This window comes from Vanessa cardui, chromosome 6 (assembly GCF_905220365.1).
Source record: "Vanessa cardui chromosome 6, ilVanCard2.1, whole genome shotgun sequence".
In the NCBI taxonomy this organism is placed as follows: Eukaryota; Metazoa; Arthropoda; class Insecta; order Lepidoptera; family Nymphalidae; genus Vanessa; species Vanessa cardui.
The window spans coordinates 12,864,068-12,888,258 of NC_061128.1; the positions used below are offsets into that span (position 1 = coordinate 12,864,068).

Here is a 24,191-nt window from a genome sequence, read left to right on the forward strand (position 1 = left end):
AGTATCTGCCACAACATTGTCCTTACCCGCAATGTGTCTGACATCGGTGCAAAACTGAGATATGAAATCTAAGTATCTATACTGACGAGGAGAGCAATTATTTTTACGCTCGCTAAACATGTAGCATAGTGGTTTGTGGTCAGTATAGATCGTAAATGATGTTGCTTCCAACCAATGTCGAAAATATTTGACACTCTCGTAAATAGCCAGGAGCTCTCTATCGTAAGGTGAATATTTCCTTTGCGATGGGCTTAATTTACGAGAGAAGTATGCCAATGGTTGCCAATGTCCGTCTTTTAGTTGTTGTAAGACACTTCCGATGGCAAGATCTGATGCATCAGTTACCAGACTCAGCTTGCAATTTGAGTCAGGGTGCGCTAGCATAGCTGCGTCACATAAGCTTACATTCCTCGAAAGCGGTTAACGAGTCTCCACATATGTCTACTGGCTGTGATGCCTTGACGGAACCTGTAAGTAAGGCATTTAAAGCAGCTTGGATCTGAGCAGCTCGAGGTATAAACCTCCTATAAAAATTTACCATCCCCAGAAACCTGCGAAGCTGTTTAGCTGTCTTGGGAACTGGGTAATTCTTTATAGCCTCTACTTTTCCTTCCAAAGGCTTAGTACCATTTTGTGAAATATGGTAACCTAGAAAAGTGACCTCAGCTACGCCAAATTGACATTTCGAGACATTTATTAGTATTCCATACTCTTGTAGTCTCGTAAAGAGTTCACGAAGATGTTTCTCATGAAGAGTTTCGTCTTTGGAAAATACTAATATGTCGTCGAGGTAAGGGTAACAAAAGTCTAGGCCACGTGTCACCTCGTCTTTAAACCTTTGGAAGGTCTGAGCTGCGTTCCGTAAGCCAAAAGTCAAAACTATGGAAACTCGTAGAAAGTATGGAAACTCGAAGAGTCCAAACGGAGTAGTAATGGCCGTTTTCGGGATGTCCTGCTCAAAAACTGGTAACTGGTTATACGCTTTAACCAGATCTAATGTTGAAAAGATTTTGCAACCGGACAGATTATGTGCAAAATCCTGAATATGTCGGATAGGATATTTGTCCGGAATTGTCCTAGCATTGAGTAATCTGTAGTCACCACAAGGACGCCAGCCGTTGTCCTTCTTGGGGGCTAGGTGCAATGGTGACGACCAGGAACTCTCAGATGGTCGAGCTGTACCGTTTGCCAACATTTCCTCAAACTCAGCCTTAGCGATCTTAAGCTTCTCTGGAGCAAGCCTCCGTGGGGAACAAGACACTGGGGGGCCTGATGTTGTGCGAATGTGGTGAGTAATCGTGTGTTTAATAATGCGCACCGGTCCAGCTGGTCGTGTAATCTCCGGGAATTCTATGAGTAAATTGTTATATTTAGAATTGTCGGTTATGACCTTAACGCTAGACACTAAACAGTCTGCTACATTTATTGATGCTACCGTAAATAAATTTGTATTACTATCTAAAAGGCGTTTATTTCTAACATCTACTGACAAATTAAAATAAGATAAAAAATCTACGCCAATGATAGCTTTAGAAACATCAGCTACTACAAAGCGCCACTCAAAGTCTCTACGTAAACCTAAATTAAGTTTAACGTGTACATTACCATAGGTGTTAATTACAGTACCATTCGCCGCACACAATTGATAGTCAGTTCGCACACGTGGTTGACGAAGCGCAGCTCGAGGGAAAACACTTAAATCACTTCCCGTATCGATGAGGAATTGCATCCTGGAACCGCGATCGGTGACGAACAGGCGACCAGTGGTGGAAGGGCAATCGGACGTCGCCATTACCGACTGCCGCTTACTTTTCCCGAATCGTAGTCGCATGGGGGTATGCACTTTTTCGCCAGGTTGCCGAATTTGTAATGATACCAGCATACTGGAAACTTCTTGTAATTTGAGTGCGATCTTCTAGAAGTCGAACGGGTCCTCTGACGTGGCATGTGTCGGCTTCTGGAACGCGGGCGATGGTGTCTGGTTGTGAGCTCGCTGACCTGTTTTGTTAACTCAGTTATTTGTCGAGCCATCATGTCCATCGCCGACTCCAATCTTGATACTGAAGCCACTGCCATGTGCGGTGATGAAGGTGCAATATCGTGCACCCTATCTGCTAAATCAGCTAGATCTTGCAGCGTCATATTGGCCTGAGAAGCGATTATTGTTTGTAGATTGCTTGGCAAGCGGCTGGTCCACACGTCCGTGATAAACTCGTCGGGCATATTTGGTCCGGCCAGCTGCTGCAGGTGTCGTAGAAACTGGGAAGGCTTACGATCACCAAGCTCTTCCGACTGTAAAAGCTGTTTGACTTTTTTCTGCCTCGATATAGATAGTCGTTTTATCAGCTCGGACTTCAACTTCTCAAACTTTCCGGAAGCAGGCGGATTTTCAATAATATCTTCGACTACGGCGGAATATTGTCCGTCCAAATGAGCCAGAACATAATAAAATTTTGTGTTGTCATCCGTTATGCGCGCTAAATTGAATTGCGCTTCAATTTGAGCAAACCAGATCTTTGGTTTTACGACCCAAAATGGCGGCACGCGGACGCCAACGCGGCATAATTCGGCTGATGGGTCCCGATCCGTTGATACACGCTCGCACTTTTTAACGCGATGGCGGACACGTGCACTTTTCACTGATTGTCCCGATTCAGCGGTCTCACCGTCGCTACTCATTGTATATAATGTTCCACGGGGTCACCAGTTATAGGAGATAATGATAAGTCTATCGAGAATTCAAATAATAGTCTTTATTGTCACATAAAAGTCCACACACAGAAGGAGAAAGAGTAAGCGTAAGGAAGATAGAAGCGAAGATACAAAAGTTATAAAAGGCACAGTATGAAAGGATAACACAAAACTATTAGCTATGTACAAGTATGTATAGCTTAAGCGTATAAGTAGTGAGCACATAAAAGGTGGCACAGGTTTCGCGTCTAGCGTCGGGATCGTGACTGATTTAAGACAAATAGCGAGGCTCCAGAGACGACCGCAGGTGCGCGGGCGCAGGGAGCGGTCCGTGTTACGTATGTATAAAACTAGTCGCGAGTTTTATGTGCGTCGATTTATTATAATATGTATAAAATTTATTATATAAATATATTATGTATTATTGTATTAAATATATAATTATATATGCATATTTAAAGTGTAATTATTATATTGTATTTATTTATATATACGTAAATATTTTGTTATTTATTTTTAAGTATAATTTATAATATATTAAATATATGTATGTGTATGTATGTATATAAATAGTTATATTAGTATAAAATATAATCGTAAGTGTGTATGTTCGCCACAAGTCGTTTTTTAAGGTACTGACAAAAAATACTCTGAATAAAACGCAGAGATCATTTTGAATTATTAAACATAAGATATAAAAATAATAGTGAACATATCATTATATGATAGATATATTTCTTAAAGAACATTAAGGGTATAAACGAATATTATTCCACAAAATCTCGCCACGCGATCCATCCGTCCATAATGTGAGAACGCTCGGCTCACCTCATTTTCTCATGCATTTATTAAATCATCTTGTTATCTGTATCTATATACTTTACTTAATACAACAACAGCCTGTAATTCCCACTGCTGGGTTAAGGCCTCCTCTTCCTTTGAGCAAAAGTTTGGAAACTTAACTTTACAGTATAAATAGGATTTTCTAGTAAAATACATATATATGAATATTGAAATTAATGACGCATCCGTGGTTGAGTACTCCGTACACCAGTTTTCATGGGTACACCAATTCGAGGTGCCAGGTTCGATTCCCGGCTTAGTCGATGTAAAAAAATTTCATTAGTTGTCTATGTCTAATATATTCTTAGGTTTGTGGTGCCGTCGTTATTTCTGATTTCCCATAACACAAGTTAAGTTTTTACATATGAAAAAAATTGCGTGTCAATTAGATTGAAATTAGAATGTCAATTAAATGTCCTAATATTATAAAATAAACACTGTTGTCTGTCTGAATGAAATAAATATAAAACCTGACCAAAGTATTATTATAAGAATTGCCTTTAGCGGACGTTGATTCATGAGGGAGATTTGGGTATATTATTCATAAAGGTTTTGCGCAAATTGGCCGACATAACGACTACTGTTTAATAGGAGCTTTACTACTTCGCGTAAACCAATACAGTTAAATGTATTACAATAGTAAAGTAAAGCAAAGTAACAGCCTGTAATTTTCCCACTGCTGGGATAAGGCCTCCTCCTTCTTAACGCATATTCAAATGTTGAATTAAGTCAGATAATCTAGCCATACGACCAACTTGACTCCATTTTAATAGACTATATTTTAATATTTCAAAACTAATATGGAGATAAACTGACGATTTACGCAAGACGGCAGGCAGGAGCTGGATGCGAGTAGCCGGAGAAAGACCACAGTGGCGTGCGCTTTGAGAAGCCTATGTCCAATGGACAAATTCAGGCTGATGATGCATGCGTGATCAAGATAAACTGTATTCTATTTTTAATTGTCATTTTACAAAATATGTATATTAACCTGCCACTGATTCGAAATGTAGATTCTACCGAGAAGAACTGAAATAAAGTAGAAGTTACGCTTTCTCAACATTTAAAACACAATTAAAACAAAACGATATTTATTAAATATAATTAAATTAAAAATATCTGCTGAATTTTAGTATACAAACGGATACCTCGGAAACCTTTCGTTATAAGTTTAATCTTACGCCTCGTGTAAATACAAAGATAATTATCACTAAATCTATCATAGATATCAATATTGCTGTGAATTATATCCACAAGTAAAAGTAAAAAAAGTGAAAGAAAAGTAACAGCCTGGTAAATTTCCCACTGCTGGGAGGCCTTCCCTCCTCTCCTATTAAGGAGAGGGTTTGGAATATATTCCACCACGCTGTTGCACATGTGGCTGAATTTCGATGAAATTAGACACATTCAGATTTCCTCACGATGTTTTCCTTCACCGCCGAGCACGAGATGAATTATAAACACAAATTAAGCATATATATAGTGCTTGCCTGGGCTTGAACCCGAAATCATCGGTTAAGATTCACGCGTTCTAATCACTGGGCCATCTCAGCTCCAAAATACATATAAATTGAAACTATAATGCAACTATAGTAAAAATGTTAGTACAATTAGTATCATAAATAAATATAATGTTAATATATCAAGTTAACCCCTTCTGTTACAACATAAAACTTATGTCAAAACGGCGTAACGCACCTCAAGGGGAAATTTATTTGAATAAATCAATACTTTGATCCTTTAACCCAGTTAAAGTTGTTTTTGGGAATCAAAAGTAGTTTGGGAATCATTGTGTTATTTTACTAACATTAAATTTTTACAGTATATATAATAATTATTACAGTATTATTATAAAATTGGATATCTTATTGGGAATTCATCTTATGATCCTGAGGTTCTAGATTTACCACCAGTTGAGACATTAAAATGTTGTTATGTTTTGTTCGAAATACTTCGAAAAGCACAAAAAGTAATATGTAAACGCCTGTAGTTGTGTCACAGCTTACAAGAGTCAGTTTCGTTCTTTCACTCAATAATTTGTGAGTAATTCGATGGTGTCTGGAAAATCTATAAATAAAAGAAAAAGACAGTTTATATCGGTGAAACAGATCTTTCAGTTCAGTAGAATATTTCCTACGTATTTGTCCATAGCCGCTCGTGAATGCCTGACTGAAATTGGTTAGGTCATTCTTAAAAGAGACTAGACATATTTGAAAAATTGTAAAATATAAGAAAAACATTGGCGCTGCAAGAAATAAAATATCGCCAATGCACCATCAAACTTGGCATTTAAAGTTTTATGTCTCCTGTGCCTATAGGTACACTGGGACCCTTAGCCTTCATACGGAAACCCAAGAATAAAAGTAAAAAAGTAAAGTAACAGCCAGTACATTTTCTACTGCTGAGATAAAGCCTCCTCTTCCATTAAGGAGAGGGTTTGGAACATATTCCACCACCAGGTTTCCTTACGATGTTTTCCTTCACCGCCGAGCACGAGATGAATTATAAACACAAATTAAGCACATCTATATAGTGGTGCTTGCCTGGGTTTGAACCCGCAATCAGCGGTTAAGTTGCACGCTTTCTAACCACTGGGCCATGTCAGCTCATCAAACCCAAGAATACTGAGCTGTTTGGCGGTAGAATCTAGATAGGTATAGGTGGTTAACTCAGATGGGTAATTAATAAAAATATCCAACCCAAATGTCATGCCCTCTACCTATCATATCGACATAAAATTTTAATAGACATTCCTTGAAAATTGGATCGTGCAAAAGTTTCAATGACGTACCCGCGAATGCGGCTCGAAATTAAATAAAAACGAAATTCAAAACAGTCATTCGTAAGTGGGTCGGCTAATACATCAATCATCCCCTCATTGGCCCGAACAATTTAAATTGCCCCAAGTAATACGCGACAAAATAATTTATTTGCCGGCGATGTTATCCCACATTACTTACCAATTCAAATGATTACAGCGGATATTGCACACGTAGGCTGTAATGTTAACGAAAACATCTCTGATTGATTTGTCGCTTATAATATTTATGAATTACGAAGTTGGAAATTTTTGTATGAATCAGACGATCTTTAATTCAAATGAATCAGCTAAAACAAAATTTGTCCCAAGGTTATTTCTGTCTTTTTTTCATCTATATTAATGAAAAATGATAGGGTTTTTTTGACCAATTCTTGCCCAATCGGAGAATATTCCAAATTTAAAATTTAAATGCACGGTCTATTCCTCAAGTATCATAACCCAATAGGGTAATCCGACAAAATTGAGTGTTCCTGCTTCCTGAGGCCGGGCACTGCTAACACTGGACAGTTTGAAATATCAGGCTTATCGGTATTTATGGACTCATAAACTACTTTTATCAATTACTAATCGACCTAGAGTTTGAACTCGAAATGTTAAGTTCCGCAGCTTCAACTTCCGAGACGAGCTATAAATTCTGATTTCCCTGGAGGCAGTTTGCTTCATAAAAGTATTTAACTTAGTTCAACAATTTGTACGACTATCTCCACAATATACCATAAATATAGAATTTGGTAAATTCATGGATTCATATATTGGTCTCTTAAAAAATTCAGTAATGAATAGTAATGATGATGAATATGTGCATACACTTTAGAACCCATAATTCTCAGTCTGTGTAAAATTTGATTTTATTGCCATTACGGCGGTCTAACATGCCTATAAATATTCTGTCAGCCTACATTTATACTAACATTTAATGCGAAAGCAACTTTATCTATCTATTTGTGGCCCTTTCACACTAGCAAACCAATGAATCGATTTTGATGAAATTTAATATACAATAAGATTAAACTCCAAAATAGAATATAGGTTACCTTATTTTTCGCTTAACACTTGTCGAGTCAAATCGCAGGCGATAACTAGTATTCTTCAATAAACATATCAAGTAATAATCACATTATTATTTATCAAAACGGCATTAAAGATATTTCTTCGCTTAGTATTTTTTACTCTTTGTTTGTACATTCTAAAATTGTATAATATGAAGTTAGATAAGATCTGTCACTCAATGGTATGTAGACTGCGAAAAACTTTGAGAAATGGATAACCGAGTTATGAGAAATAACATTGTTTTAAGTCATTTGCATTACTAAGGAACACGTATAGAAAGTATACAGCATTAGCTGTTCATAGCTTTGTTACCTTAATTAAGCATTATCGAAAATATTTTTTTTCAAAGATTATATTTAGCATTCGTTCGTTCCAAATTCAAATTAATTATTTTTATGAAATTTTGCTTTACAATGAAACTCGAAACTCATTTCTACATTACACATTTCTTTCGTCTGGGTAGGTACCACCCACTCATCAGTTATTCTACTGCCAAATAACAGTACTCAGCATTGCTGTGTTCCGGTTCGAAGGGTAAGTGAGCCAGTATAACTACAGACACAAGGGACATAACATCTTAGTTCCCAAGGTTGGTGGCACATTGACGATGTAAGGAATAGTTAATATTTCTTACAGCGTCATTGTCTGACCGGTGACCACTTACCTTCAGGTGGCCCATATGCTGGTCCGCAAACCTATACCATAAAAAAAGTTGGTTGTCAATATAAATTCAACCGAACAAAGACATGATCGTACTTGGTTAAGGAAATTTCAAGATGTGTTATTATTTATAAAAATATCCCACAATAACCGATTTATACTTAAAAATGAAGTCATATAAACATGTACATCATCGAAGCGGTTTTAAATATAATATGACATCCATCGGAAATGAAAATAACATCTTCATATGACATAAAAGAATTTTGCCACCAAAATATATTATGATTTTTCTTAACAATGCGAAAAAGGGAAATACATTTTCATTGAATTCGATTGAAGTAAAATATACGTGAATTAAATTAAAATCTGAAATCTAAAAAAAAAATAGAAGCCCAGGTAGTTGAAGAGACTAGTGATCAGAATATATGAGTTTAAGCGAAGATTACAGGTTCAAACACGGGCCCTAATTTTGATTAATTTGTGTTTATTTTACATCTCGTATTCAGCGACGGAAACTAGATATATAATTTGCAACACGTTTATCCGCCAATTCAAATAAGAGTGTGGTGGAATGGGCTCCAGTGGCGTAGCTAGGTGAGGAAGGGCCCCAGTGCATAGAAAAAGAATCGGGCCCTCACCCCCTCTTTTCCATCCCTCTTTAACTAATAATTACCTTTTATAATTATAGATAAGAAATCTTGTGCGCAGTGTCGTGATTTTCTAGCTTCAGAAGCTTAAGGTTTATTTTAGAGGGCTCCCTGAACTTCGGGGCCTCGTGCACTGCACCACCCGGCCCTACGATAGCTACGCCATTGATGAGCTCCAAGCCTTCTCCTCTCTTTCACCTTCTCAGCCCAGCAGTATGACATTTACAATTTATAATTTCATACAAAGTATTTAATCCTATGACAGAAATGAAACAAATTCTTCAATTAACAACATTCTTATACAGTTAAATTAAAAAGTCGTCTCGTTTTAATAAAAACTCAATAAAGGAATACAAACCGAAAGTAAGGGGATTATCGTTTATCCAATAAAAGGGTGATGTGGGTAAACAATTCGTATGGACTTTTAAATCTGATAAGGCATGTAATATATGAGGCAAAAAATATTGAGGATTATTGGTGGTGGGTCTTTGTGCAAGCTATCTTACACTTATAAGATTTATACCACCTTACAGCCATTTCTTATTATGTTTATTGGCAGTGGTGACCACATACCATAAGATGGCTCATTTGTCCGTCCGCCTAAGTATATTATAAAACAAAAATGTACAAATTTGGCCCTTGGAGTAGTGGTGCAAAAAGCTTCATTAAAAGCATATAAACTCGCCTTATTGCCTCCACTAGTGACAGTAGTTCCGGTTCGTTTTTGTCCAGAGGATCAAAATTGCGATTTAATGGAGAAATTCTAGCAATTTTCTTGTCACCATTTGACGCGATCATGTCATACAGTAACTATTTTTAAGTATATTTAAGGACTTGATGTTAATAATTTTTATGTTATTAACAAAATATTATTAAAAATGTACTGCCTTATATTTTTTATAAATGTAAATAGTAACTCTGCCAGATGTGCCCTCAAAAGTAGCTAGACAGCAAAAGAAAAGAGAGCTATACTAAGAGTTGGAGCGATAATTAACATTGTTCACAGATTTCTTTTTCTTTTTTTTAATATATTATCATACATAAACAATATTTACTGACTGACAGAAAAACTCATCAAAGATTTTTTGAAAAATAGAATTAAATCTTTATTAAATAAATGAAATCAAAGTTTAAATGAACATAATATTTTGTCTGTCCCCGTTAGTTGTCAACTTTCTAAAAGTTACTAAAACTTAACAAATTTATTTAATAACTTAATCCATTAGTTTTAAAGGGTGCAAAGTTTATATAGAGATGAATTATTATAAGATGACTTTAGTACAATAACACAACACTTACATTATGCTCATTAAAATGTTTATAAATGTGTGTAATATTTGTGTCTGTGTGGAATTAAATTGTTTTTGAAATGACTGAAGATGGATTTAAACGACATTTCAGACCTGAATTTTTTTGCATTCTAAGTGTAAATTCTATTCTTCTTTCTTTTTTATGGTAATAGGTTTGCGGACAAGCATATGGGCCACTGATGGTAAGTGGTCAACATCACCCATAGACAATGACGCTGTAAAAAATATTAACTATTCCTTATATCGTCAATGCGCCATCAACCTTGGGAACTAAGATGCTATGTCCCTTGTGCCTGTAGTTACACTGGCTCACTCACCCTTCAAACTGGAACACAACAATACTGCGTACTGTTGTTTAGCGGTAGAATATCTGATGAGTGGGTGGTACCTTAGCAGGCGGGCTTGCACGAAACCCAACCACCAAGTAAATATTCTTTCTATCACGTTATACAAGGTTTAGAAGTAAAAAAACCTTTGATTTACAAATTTCACACGAACTATTATAGTACGCACGATAATGGAAATGAAGCTTATTACTTGATTTTAGAAATTCAACGAGTTAAACGATATCTATCGTTGAATTTAAACGTTTTCTAACAAAAAAATGGATGTCACACGTAACGCGACCATTTAACGTAGCTTAATTAAAAATAATATGTATTAAAAACGGAGAGCAACCTTTGTAAAGTTAACGCCTTCTCATTTACCTTTGTAGACAAAGTACACGATGGGCGACCACATGAAATAAAGAACATCTGTAATTATGAAAAGTAAGAAAGAAATGTAGTTTTCTAGTGTATTCTTAGTTTCGCAGCATGAAGGTGAACCGAGACATATTTCCGTCAATCGATGGTCAATGGTCATAATCATCCAGATAAATAGTAACCATTCCATAAAACACCAATATTCCACTTATCTTGGAACCTTCCTCACAAAAATTATTTACGCTTACGATATTGAGTGATCGCCGTTCTACCATATTTTAAAAGAACAAACTAGGTATCCGATATTATATAAAAATTTCACCTAATTAAATAGTTTACAAAACTTTTGAGATCGATGAATGGTTCACGATTTACAGGAAGTCACGTCCAGCTGAACAGTTTTTTGAGCTACTGCAGTATAGCTACATAACGCCGTGATGCGTTCTCCCAAGTAAGGGTGCAAGTGTGTAAGAGGTGGCGCTGGCAAAATTTAATGGGACCCTTTCCGTATTTGTAATATTGCCAAGGGATATCATAGTATATCCTATGCTGTTCCATCGTAACTAAAATCGATCGAAAGAACAAGATATATGTGTTTCTGTAGCGTTCAGCTTTAAATTAAGCAAAACCACAACCAATTACCTGAACGTCTCACCAAGGGTCAATGATTGACTTACACATAAAGACCTGAACGATCAAAGGGATCATAGCAAAATCAATTTATCTACCGTTGAGTAATTACTTTTTACTACAATTGTTGTCTAGTCTTTTATTAAAGCTACTTTTAAATGAATACAAGTAAGACTGACATTGTTGCTTTCAGTAGATATGGATAAATTTGGTTGGTTACAAATTTTGGTCCAAACTTCTGAAGATTTTCGTCTGATGTATGCAGATTTCAGTTTCCGATTTCCACAGTGAGTCTACGAAATGTAAAATGAACCCATATTGAATTTAAGTATATGATAATGCTTAAACCAAGATGGCCCAGTGTTAAGAACGAGTACATCTTAACCAATGATTGAGGATTCAAACCCAATCAAGCACCACTACTTTTCATGTGCTTATAATTTGTGTTTATAATTATTCTCGAGCTCGACGGTTAAGGAAAACATCGTGAGGAAACCTGCAAGTTTCAGTTCAACGAAATTGTTCCTCATGTGGACCAACCTGCATTGGAGCAGTATGGTGGAATATGCTCCTAACCTTCTCCTCAAAGGGAGAGGAATCCTTAGCCCAGCAGTGGGAAATTTACAGGCTGTTACTGAACTGTACTACTGTAGATGAATATGTTGTAGTGTGCCAGTAATTACACTAGGCTACTTGCAATAAAATACACTATAAATGCATGGTAACATTTCAGGTAGGGTATCGCAAATCCTTACGTTGATTTGTGGCGTTTCCTAATAAGCGATAAGCTTAACAAGTTAAATCACGACAAAAATTTTGAGCGCATTATTTTTATTGTCAGGATGGGCTTTCCCCTAATTTAGAATTATAGAGGTATAAAGTCGTTTTATATTGTTTTAATCTTTTAATGGCTTCCTCATTGGGTTTAATGGTTGCATGTATTTTAATTTGTGAACCGTTTATCGAACATTCAAATATTCCTCGGATTTGTATAAATGGTCAGATGCGAGTCGTACATGCGTCGAGAATTCCGTACTATTGAATTGTATTAGCTTTAATTATTTAATGGGTGATTCCTAGTGTTCCCTAGTTTGACTTTGATTTTGATTTTGGTCTGTCTGTCTGACTGTCGCTCTTTCAGGACGAAACCGCTGAACCGAATTGGAAGAAATTTAGTGGGAAGCAAAGTTAAACTCAAAGATAGGACGTAGGGTACTTTTTACCTGACACATGACAACCAATACCCTAAAACGCGAGCTGAGCCGCAGGCGATTACTAGTAACAAATAAAAATAACAATAACAATTGTGTGTATGGTTGCACTATTTTAATGCGAGGTTCAGTTTTGAAGTAACAAACGACGAGTGAGCCGAAATACAAGTTATGAGACCATCATCATCATTCTCCTGCCCTTATCCCAATTTTATTTGGGGTCGGCACAGCATGTCTTCTCCTTCCATACTTCTCTGTCAGACGTCATCTCACAAGTAACATTCTTTCTAGCCATATCGTCTTTCACACAATCCATCCATCGTTTCCTTGGTCGTCCTCTACCTCTATATCCATCCACATCCATGCTCAAGGCCTTCCTTACAATGTGTTCCTCATTCCTCTGCATTACATGTCCATACCATGATATATATATCCATGCCCGTGTGGTCCCGGATTAGAATAGGACCTCCCCAACTCTACCCGTGGGTGTCGTAAGAGGCGACTAAGGGCTTATATTAGGGCCCAGTGCATATCATCTGCACTTTGGGCCACCCGCACGGTGGCGGGTAAACCACCACGATAGCATTCCCAAGGAGGGTTAGTGTCAGGCAGGCGGTCGACTTTAAAAATATAAGCCGAAACATTTACAGCATGGACAATTCATGAGACCATTAAACGATACTATATTAAAAAAAAAAACACACACACACAGAACTTCACAGTGTAATCATGAACACTCTGTAAAGAAAAAAGATTTATTTTTGTTTTTAAAACCAGTAAAAATACGATATACGTACATTCAAGATATTATTCGAATATATTACAACATTTAATCCTTTTACAAAAGCGCTGTAAAGTTATTGCAATTATATTAAATCGTTCACTGACTCAACGGGAAAATATAAATTGTTACCAAACACATAAAAGAGACAGACACGCAATACACTTTTCTCTTTGAATGTACTAATATTAACAATAATAAAGCAGTCTGAACAAACATTGCACCGTATAATGGCTGTGAATAAACATTATTAATTTTATTCACTGCCAAACCTTAAATTCGCGTTGCATTTTCACCTTTAAAACAATGTAAATAAAAGCGAAGTCTTCGAAGTACATTTACGTTCATAACCCAAATAAGATTAATGAAAAATGATCGCCCGTGTTTATAAATTTAGGATATTTAAATTCATGCTGAGATCTTTAATGTGAAAGCATGGACGAATGGAACTGTTGATTTGTATGTTCTTTTTGGAACAAGTAACACGCGATATTAAAATGTATCATAACCTAAATAATTTTAAAAGGTAGATGAAATATATTATGTAATACACTCCCAGGTCTCAACGATTTCAACTACATAACATAGGAAAGGCTTCATTAAAATAAAAATAAATAATGAAAAAAATAAAATTTGACTTATTATCAAATCTCTGAATCTACTCGTATATGTAAAAGCAAAATACTACTCAATGAATTATCACGTAATCTCAGAAACTTTAAGACCTATTTACTTGAAATTTGGGAGGTAGGTTCCTTATATGGCGTAGACATATCTAAGGAATTTGCAAAAATCCTCTTCTGAGGAGGGGGGGGTTAGGTTAGGTTAGAAGTTTGGGGGGGGGTCGTTTAGTTTGTTAAAATGGGCTTAGAAGTTTGTTTTTTTTTTAATTTTTTTATGCCACAGCTTCAGATAGTATTACATACAATTCCAAATGAATGATAAAAAATGGCTTATTTCTTTTTTATTTGTAAGTAATAGTTTCACACTTCATTGACAGAAAGAGCTTTTGAATTTTTTGATTGTATTTTTTTATCACATTGAATATTAATTTAAAAACATTATATTTACAACACAACTTCCACCAACCCGCATTGGAACAGCGTGGTGGAATAAGTTCCAAACCTTCTGGAGGGGAGAGGAGGCCTTTAGACCAGCAGTGGGAATTATATAGGCTGTTGTTGTTGTATATTTACAACGATATGGAATTGTCTTGGTTCCATAATAGTATAATTACAATAGTAGTTTAATTACATTGAGAAAGACGTAATTAATCAATATTTCATGCCAGCCATGATGATAGTTTTTTTCTTCAATAATATTCATTTTCAAGTAATTATAATTTAAAAAATGTTAGTTACATATAATGATCTCTACCTCCCTCCATACCTTCACATTACACGTTCATACCATTATAATCGTTTTCCTTTCAGCGTTCCCGTCACGGTAGATGCTTCCTTCCTCTTACTTATTCATGTCATTTTCTATCTACTCGTCAACCCTCACATCAATTTCTAAACACACCTCTCAACAGAATGCCTTCGTCTGTCGTCTGTCACTTTAGTAGTTTAACACTAAACTTACCAAACATTTTTTGTTTGTATTATTACGAACAAAATATTTTAACACTACATAATATTATAAAACAAAGTCCCCCGCCGTCTATCTGTCTCTGTGTTCGTGATAAACTCCAAAACTACTGAACGGATTTTCATGCGGTTTTTAGTAATAGACAGAGGAATTGATTGATAAGGATGAGGAAGGTTTAGATATATCATTTATGAAGATTTTTGTGCAAATAAGTTGAAATACAACGAAAATTGTTAAACATGTCGGAAGAAATCAAGCCGTCAGGGAGTTATCAATGTATTAAAGATATTTCAATATATTTAATAAAACAACAAAAACATATATATATAATTGAAAAAAAAGACTTTTGTCTACCCGTGCGAAGCTAGGACTGGCCGCTAGTTATTTCCATAATTGCAAAATTCAATTTTAGAATGCATTAGATTTTCGTCCAAAAAGTATGTATGTAATCAGCGAGCGATAATGTTAGAAGCATATCAGAGTACAGATAAAAAATATTTTTTATAAATATAATGTGAGTTAAACAACGTGACTAAGCCCAAAAGAAACATTACACCTTTCCACGAAATCACTTGCACGGATTGCGGGAACTTTATAGAGATGTTACACATCAGATACGAACTTGTTCGTATAAAAAATCAGTTAACGTATTTGGAAATTCGATAAATATACATAAGTATTTCCAAACAGCTTCATTTGAATTAATTCGGCAATGTCAACGTGAGTGAGCCATTGTAACTAAAGGAGTATTCAATATTGATTGTAATCAAACGTAATTTTGCTATAAATTAGTTTATTAGAACATGTGCTTGCTGTATAATTTTTGACAGGGAGAGCGACAACAGCGCCATCGGTGATAGAAAAAAGACAATAGTTGAACTGCGTTCCGTTACACTAACAGTAATTACCAGGGGACATAATGCTCTGATGTTATGTCCCTTGTGCTCGAGAGGTTAGTAGCGCATTGGCGATGTAAGGAATGTCCAATATGTTTACAGCACCAATGTCTTGGAACGTTGGTGACCAATAAAAAAAAAGTCATAATATCGAATGCGATAAGTCCTATTTTTATGGAGCAACGCATGCGGAGTTTATGTGTCGTTTACACCTCTGACCCTGACACATCGTTAGGTTATATAGCGATCAATTTCGATCACATCATACGGTTATATTTTTACGAATTTCCCGCTGTCAACTCGTAAAACCTTTTCCATGAAATATGAGTAACAGTCTTTACACATCAAGACACGACATCTTGTTACAATTGGGAAGAAAATACTTTAACCTAATTTTCTTTAGATGTAACGCAAGATTATCCGATACGCCACATATGTGTACGTTTTACTAGCAGTGCTTTTCTGTAAGAAGTCAGTAGTCAAGTAAGTTTTAAAATATAAATATGTATGTATATAGTTACAGTGATCTGCGTCAGGAGAGTTTTTTTTAAATGTATAGGCAAACGTGCAAATCGGTCACCACGGTCTTTAGTTATGACAATCGCCTATAGGAGTTATACAAGATATTATTGACAGTTCCATACATGTACCACCAACCTTGGAAGCCAAGATGTTCTAACTAGCTGTGGTAACTGGGCCAGCTCATCGAGCAAACCAAAAAACAACAATACTAAGCCATTTTGTTTGGCAACAGAATATCTGATAAATCGGTTTTACCTTTAGTTTTTCCTAACTCGCTGGAAAACGCGTTACACATTTCCCCCACAACTAAGTTGGGGGAGGGAGGTATATGGAACTCGTAACCTAATCACCAAGTGAACCCCGGTACACCAAAATACCCACTAAAAAACCAGCAGTACCCTCTACTGTTAGCGAGAGTGGGTAGTATCTACCCAACGATTGTTATTTGATATTAATAAAACTATTAATTATTCAACATCTTTAAACTAAAACGCAATATTAAGTGTTACCAGTTATTTGCAATATTGTTAACGATGTCATAACGGTGACACTAAGCCGGGTCGTGTCGTAAATTTGTCTAATTGGCGCGTCGTCAATCGTACATCAAATTGATTGAAGCGTACGTACGTTGCTAATCGCGCTCACACTAGTCGCTTTTAGTTGATCGACTGCTAAATCGTCAGATATTTGATCCGTCTCTATAGACTCAATAAAATTTACCCGAGAAGAATTTTAATTTGCATTCCTTTTAAATTTGTTTTTGTTAGTTAGGAAAAAAAAAAAAATTATGGTATAGGTTGGCGGACGAGCATATAGGCCACCTGATGGTAAGTGGTCATCATCACCCGTAGACAATAAAGCTGTAAGAAATATTAACTATTCCTTAGATCTTCAATGTGCCACCAACCTTGGAAACTAAGATGTTATGTCCCTTGTGACTGTAGTTACACTGGCTCACTCACCCTTTAAAGCGGAGCACAACAACACTGAGTACTGTTATTTGGCGGTAGAATAACTGATGCGTGATACCTACCCAGACGGGCTTGCACAAAGTCCTACCACCAAGTAAAATGCTTATAATTTGACAAGTATTTTATAATATTTACAAATAATAAGTGAATTTGATTGAGAAAGAGAAAATAAATACAATTGTATTTTATGTAATGTATCCTGCCTGGAAGTCAACAGGTATAATCCACGCTTTTTTATCATCTACAAAATCTTGTATCGAATAACATACCTTGTTTACCAATGTATTTTTTACAAATGATTTGAATTGACGAAACGGCAAAGTTAAAAATGTCTGCGAATTTTATTATAGAAACGGATACCTGGCCCCAAGAAAGATTTATTGACTTTGCGGAGTCGGAAACTTGGCGTTATAAGTTTATATTACCTTACTTTTAGTGCACATACAATGATTATCACTGATTTTATCAAAGTGATCAATGTTACTGTGAATATACATAATATTGTTGTAAATATATTGCGAAGAAAGGGAAGATTAAGCTTTAGCAGTGGAAAATTTACTTAGGATGTTTCTATTATTCCTTACATCGCTAAGGCGCTACCAACTTTGGGAACAAGGCACATAACTTCTTAGTGTTATATTTATTGTACCGGTGGTTACAAAGGCTGGCTCAAGTCGTCATCGTTTCTAAAACAAATAGCTTATATAATGATTTCATTCAAGTGTTTGGAAATATATTTATCGAATTTCAGACTACGTTAACTGCTTTTTTTTTACAGACAGGTTTGTTTTTGATGTGTGATCTTTACGGTATTCTCGCAATCCGTGGGAGGGATTTCGTGAAAAGGTGAAATGTTTTCGAAGTATGACATTCAACATGAGTCTAAAATGATTAGAAGGCGTAATGTTTTCGATAATAAATTAAATGAATGTTGTTATTTTGTATGCGGAGAAGCAAGCGAAAGTATCATTGTATTAAGTGTCATTAGCTTTGTATGAACCCGTCTGGGCAGGTACTATTCAGAGTGGGACATTATCTACCACCACCAAACGATGGAATTTAGTATTATTATGTTTTGGTTTTGAAGGGTGATAAGTGTAACTACAGGCACAAGGGTCATAACATCTTATTTCCCAAGGTTGGATCATTGGTGATGTAAGGAATGTTTAATTTTTCTTATAGTGTCAATGGGCAGTCGTGACCACATATGATCAGGTGGTCCATATGCTAACGTCTGTCTGAACCAAAATTTATGATATTTGTTATGAAGCCTTTGTTATCTTTAAAAAGCCAGCAAGCTGCGGAAGACAATTACCTAATAAGAAATACCTATTATACGAATTTGTCACAAATACATAAATTATCCGACCTCTTTGCATCTTAATAAGATTAACAGAGTATGAATCTCTAAGTTTTAAACAACAGTAAAATATTTCACAGATATTGTATGATATTTTTTTATTCGCTTACAAAGTTTTTATTGTTTTCTCCGAAATACTTTTCAAAGTTTCGTCATTTAGAAAAAGTTTGTACAAATATTTTTATTTGTGAATTTTGCCTTATTACATTTCAACCTTTCGTCTTGATTTCTCGCATGAATTGAACAAATATGAAATATTTACTCGTAACCTTTCGTAACATCGACTTCTTTGAATATTTCATGCGAAGCGTTACACCAGAGTCATCTGAACAAAAACACATTTTAAAAAAGGAATACGCGTTAATACATTTTCATATTTTATTTTATATATTTCGAATTGACTTGTACATTAAAACGCGTAAAGTAAAGTAAAGTAACAGCCTGTAAATTACCCACTGCTGGGCTTAGGCCTTCTCTTCCATTAAGGAGAGGGTTTGGAACATATTCCACCACGCCGTTCCAATGCGGGTTGGTGGAATGTTCATGTGGCCGAATTTCGATGAAATTAGACACATGCAGATTTCCTCACGATTATTATTATTATTATTATATTATTTATATATAGTAGTAGTGCTTGGCTGGGTTTGAACCCGAAATCATCGGTTAAAAGATGCACGCGTACTAACCACTGGGGTTATTTCAGTTCATCAAAACCCGTAACTTACACTTAACTAAATTGTTTGTACTTGAATATATCTGAGATTAAAGATAAAGAACCTTACCGATCAAAACAATATGAACTTACAGATAACACAATGTTACCATTAAAAACACTTTTCTATTGAAACATCTTTAACTGCTTTCCTAATAAAAAAAAATTGTTAATATTAAATTTGAATTTCGAACTCCAATTATGTCGTCATATAAATTTACACATTCGGCCTGCTTCCAAGCAGGATATATTAATTTAAATAATTGTATTAACTAACACGACTTTGTATTTTTTAAATGTTGAAAAAGCGTAATTACTGAATATCTTGCCGGTTCTTCTCGGTAGAATCTACTTTCCGAACCGGTGGTAGCTTCACTTAATTGTAAAATGACGATTTAAAAGTGCTTGTAAAAGCCTTCTTGAATAAATATTATTTTGATTTTGATAATTGTGTCTGTTCGTATTATTTGATTTTCTTGGGTTGGAGAAACTTGAAAAGCACACCGCTGAGTTTCTTGTTTTGTTTTTTCATTGTTTGTTCTTCTCGTATTATTTATTTTTCCCAACCAGTTGTAGTTTTTAATTTGACAATCAATAAGTAATTTATTCATGATTTTTGATTTTGAACAAAACCCTCATTTAATATAATATAACATAAAATATATAGAATAAACTTTAATTTCAATCATATATATATACACAAAATATTATTTATCAGGACTAATTTACTCTTGTTACGACATTACATATTAACCTGATTTCGTATTATTTCAATAGTATCTTCAGTTTAATTCCACTATACCTGTAAAGATGTTTATCTTACGGAGATTCCGAGCACATGTTGTCCTCATTATCAAGTTTATTTGGTCTGCTTCCTTTTATTGCAAGGTCTGTTCGTCGCAGCGAAATTCCTATGATCTGTGAAGTTCATTGACCTATAGAACTGTCACTTTTTATTGCAATATTCCTTTGATATATGTTAAATGAATTATGATGGATTTAGAATCAGATAATAATTTATTATTTTGTGCCTAGTTAGAAAAAGAAACCTTTTCTGATAGAAAATGCGTTTTGATAATATTTTAACATTTACAAAAATTTTGTACATTTTATGTAATTTAAGAATAAGAAAAACATCAGCGTGTCTACGTGATTTGGATATAACCATCTTATATATCAATAGTGTAAGTGTGTAAGGACCGTAAGTCGGCAGAAAAGTAAAGAGTGTTCTTGATCGCATTTTACTATTTTTTTACAATTTAACAAATATTAATTTTAGAGAACGAATAAAGTTACTTGCGGTTAAGGGTAATTTAGCATTACAATATTCAATTTAATAAGGTAACATAATTTTGGCGGCAAATGTAGATGAGAGTCTTGAAGTTTACAATAGGTTCCAAAATTCCTAAAAAAAACTTTTGAATAAACGCGAAGTTTCGCGAAAGACCCACTAGTAATCATTTTATACTGTCATACGTTATTCCGTTAATTATAAAACCCATATTATTTAATTGGTTGAGAAGACTACGGAGTTCCTAGTCGGTTGTCCTTTGTAGAATTACATCGCATACTTAGTATTTTAAGTAATAAACATCTTCTAAATTCCACTCAACTATGATTCATCTTAAATAAAGCATGTATATATTATGATGCATTTAGTATAGTAAAAGTAACAGCCTGTAAATTTCCCAATGGTGGGCTAAAGCCTCCTCCTCCATTAAGGAGAGGGCTTGGAACATATTTCACCATGCTGTTCCAATACGATTAGACACATGCAGGTTTCCTCACGATGTTTTCCTTCAGCACCGAACACGAGATGAATTATAAACTCAAATTTAGCACATATATATAGTGGTGCTTGCCTAGATTTGAACCCGAAATCATCGATTAAAATGGACGCGTTCTAACCACTGAACCATCTCAGCTCTTATTTAGTATAGGCGTGATAAAAATGGAGGGAACGTACCGGATGTGAACTTATATAATTAAGGACAGGAACTCTCATTCGTATGATAACATCCGAATGAAATTAAAAAAAATCTGATACAATCTAGATTAAATCGTTAGCGTTCGAGATACGTAAATAAAAATCTAAATAAAAATATCACTTGTGTCAATTGAGCCGAGTAGTATTCATTTTATTTAATAATACATATTTTTTACACAATTGATGATAATTATGCATGAAAATCAAATCAAAATCAAAATCAACTTTATTCAAGTGGGCTTTTACAAGCACTTTTGAATCGTTTTACAATTAAGTGAAGCTACCGCCGGTTCGGAAAATTGATTGAGAAGAACCGGCAAGAAACTCAGTAGTTATTTTTTTTCAACATTTAAAAAGTACAACCAAGTTTCAATATTATTTAAATACAATTATATATGTATGTAATGTATCCTGCCTGGAAGTCAACAGGTATGAATTCCATGCATTTTTATCATCTACAAAATCTTGTATCGCATAATATGCCTTTTTTACCATTACATTTTTTAACGATTTTAATTTACGAAACGGTAAAGTTAAAAATATCTGCGGACATGTCCAACATACCTCTGTGATACGTCATATTACCGTAATATGACTCTTTTGTTATGCAGTCGCTATTTCATTACAGGAATCATATTTGATTTGAATAATTACATTTGTACAGACCGTTTACTGTGGAATGATATGCACAACATAACTGCACGCAAGTCTCAGCTGAACAGCCATAAATATCAATCAATGTTGTATACTGTATGAAATAGCATGTGTAATTATTACTATCGGCGAAATATCAGAGCCAATACTTTAATGTAAAATTATACGTACTGAATCATCGTATGTTGGAATCAACCTGATTTAGACAAATAGTGGAGAAGCTGAAGTGGTAGTTGATATTTGGCTGATAATAATAGAAGAACTACGAAATGTTATGGATAAACAGTGTAAGCGGATTTTTGTCCCAGTGACAGATAAGACACGTAGCGAAACAGTTCTCAGGGTCCCATTTTGAAGAGTTCTCATTGTACTGTGCAGAAAACTAAAGAGGATTAATGATTGCAATTTACAAAATTGTTACGATTTAACAAAGTTAATTTTAGAATGCTGTATTCCGGCTTTGTAAGGAAAAACATAAGAAAATAGTAATTCAAACTGAAATAATGTATACTGTTTGATAAAAAAAAAATTCAAAACAAAACATGACACAGGTTTTGAAATTTCTAAATCTAGATTGAATAAACGAAGTCTCGCGGGATACCGGTGATAAATATGTATTAGAAAGCGAACCTGGTGAAAGAAAGATGAAGAAATTTGTTTATTTATATCTCGTCAATTTGATTTCAAATTAAGTTAATGATATGGAGAAATCACACAACATAATAGCATTGATAATACAAATATATATGTTTTGTGTTTATTATATCAATTGTTAAAATCTTTCATAACTTGACCGTCCTTTAAGAGAAGTATCTACATCAGCGTTTAAAATATTAAATAAGCTGTAAAGCTAAAGCTGAATTTTAAATTTACAGAATGGCAAATAACTCAAATATGTACTTTCTAGCTATAGTCTTCTCAAGAAAAGTACATGTTAGTGTTAGCTTTGCTTATGGTGATATTGAATGTGTCACATTTCTTTGATAAAAATATATCTTCCTCCCATTTCTAGTTCGATAATCATTTAAGACTTTGAATCATTTTTGTCACTGTCAAAATTTTACCGGAAATTTAAAACATTTATTAAACGCTGAAGCCTTAACAGGTCACTCAACGAGATTGAGCGACTTTAAATTGGGAAATAAATTTTGAGGGCGTTTTCATTAATCCTATTTTGAATTGAATTAGTGTTTAATTTAACTCACAAAAATCTTTGATTGACAAAGCTTTAGAATTTCATACCTGATTTAAAGCAACAATATACTCCACGGAGACTGAACTAAGCTTATTTAAAGATAAGTAACTATAAAAAATAAAGTTATTATATCTATTTTTTTTTGAGCTGAGATGGCCCAGTGGTTAGAACACGTGCATCTTAACTGATGATTTCGAGTTCAAACCAAGGCAAGTACCACTATATATTTGTGCTTAATTTGTGTTTATAGTTCATCTCGTGCTACGCGGTGAAGAAAAACATCGTGAGGAAACCTGCATATGTCTAATTTCATCGAAATCCACATGTACATTCCACCAACCCGCATAGGAATAGCGTGGTGGAATATGTTCCAAACCCTCTCCGTAATGGAGGAGGAGGCCTTATCCCAGTAGTGGGAAATTTACAGGCTATTACTTTACTTTTATCTATGTTGAATGATGTAACCCAAACTCGTGTAATAACCACCCTATTGGGAAAAACTTAAGAAAAAATTACCTTTTTTTTTTTTTTCATAGGTTCTGATAATGTTATGTCATCTTTGTGAGAGATTCATCCGCGTGAGAAGAAAATGACTATATTAAAAAATCAAAGTTAGCCTAATGTGCAACCGAAACGAGCGTTAGATTTGGGAAAATTGGAACAAAATTTTATAAATCCCTGTACAAGGTCATCTGAAATGATATACCAAATGACAACTGGGAGGGTGTGGGGGGCTTTTTTCCGATTTCCCGAGTGGAAATCGAGAAAACGAGTACGGGGCGATGATCTGGGGGTGGATCCGAGTAGGATTCACGAAAAAAAGCGGTCAAAATCGAACAAAATTTTTATATGAAAATATGTATTTAATACTACGTAACGGGTAGGACTTAGCGAAATTATTATAGAAAAATTTAAAAGTAAAAAAGTGAAAAAAATATGAAATTAAACGATTA

The 24,191-nt window shown here is 34.8% G+C and overlaps 2 protein-coding genes across 3 annotated transcripts in view; both read right to left on the reverse strand.

The window, feature by feature from the left end:
• The window catches only part of LOC124530314 (cardioacceleratory peptide receptor-like), a 177,448-nt gene that overhangs the window by 77,277 nt on the left and 75,980 nt on the right, over positions 1–24,191 (reverse strand). The gene's annotated exons all lie outside the window — the stretch shown is intronic.
• On the reverse strand, positions 1,792–2,679 carry LOC124530502. The gene has a single exon (XM_047104687.1). The coding sequence runs from the start codon at positions 2,677–2,679 to the stop codon at positions 1,792–1,794; it is 888 nt and encodes a 295-aa protein (XP_046960643.1).

Excerpts from the sequence above, each read along its gene's own strand:
- LOC124530502 (XM_047104687.1), bottom strand. The coding sequence starts at position 2,679 with ATGAGTAGCGACGGTGAGACCGCTGAATCGGGACAATCAGTGAAAAGT.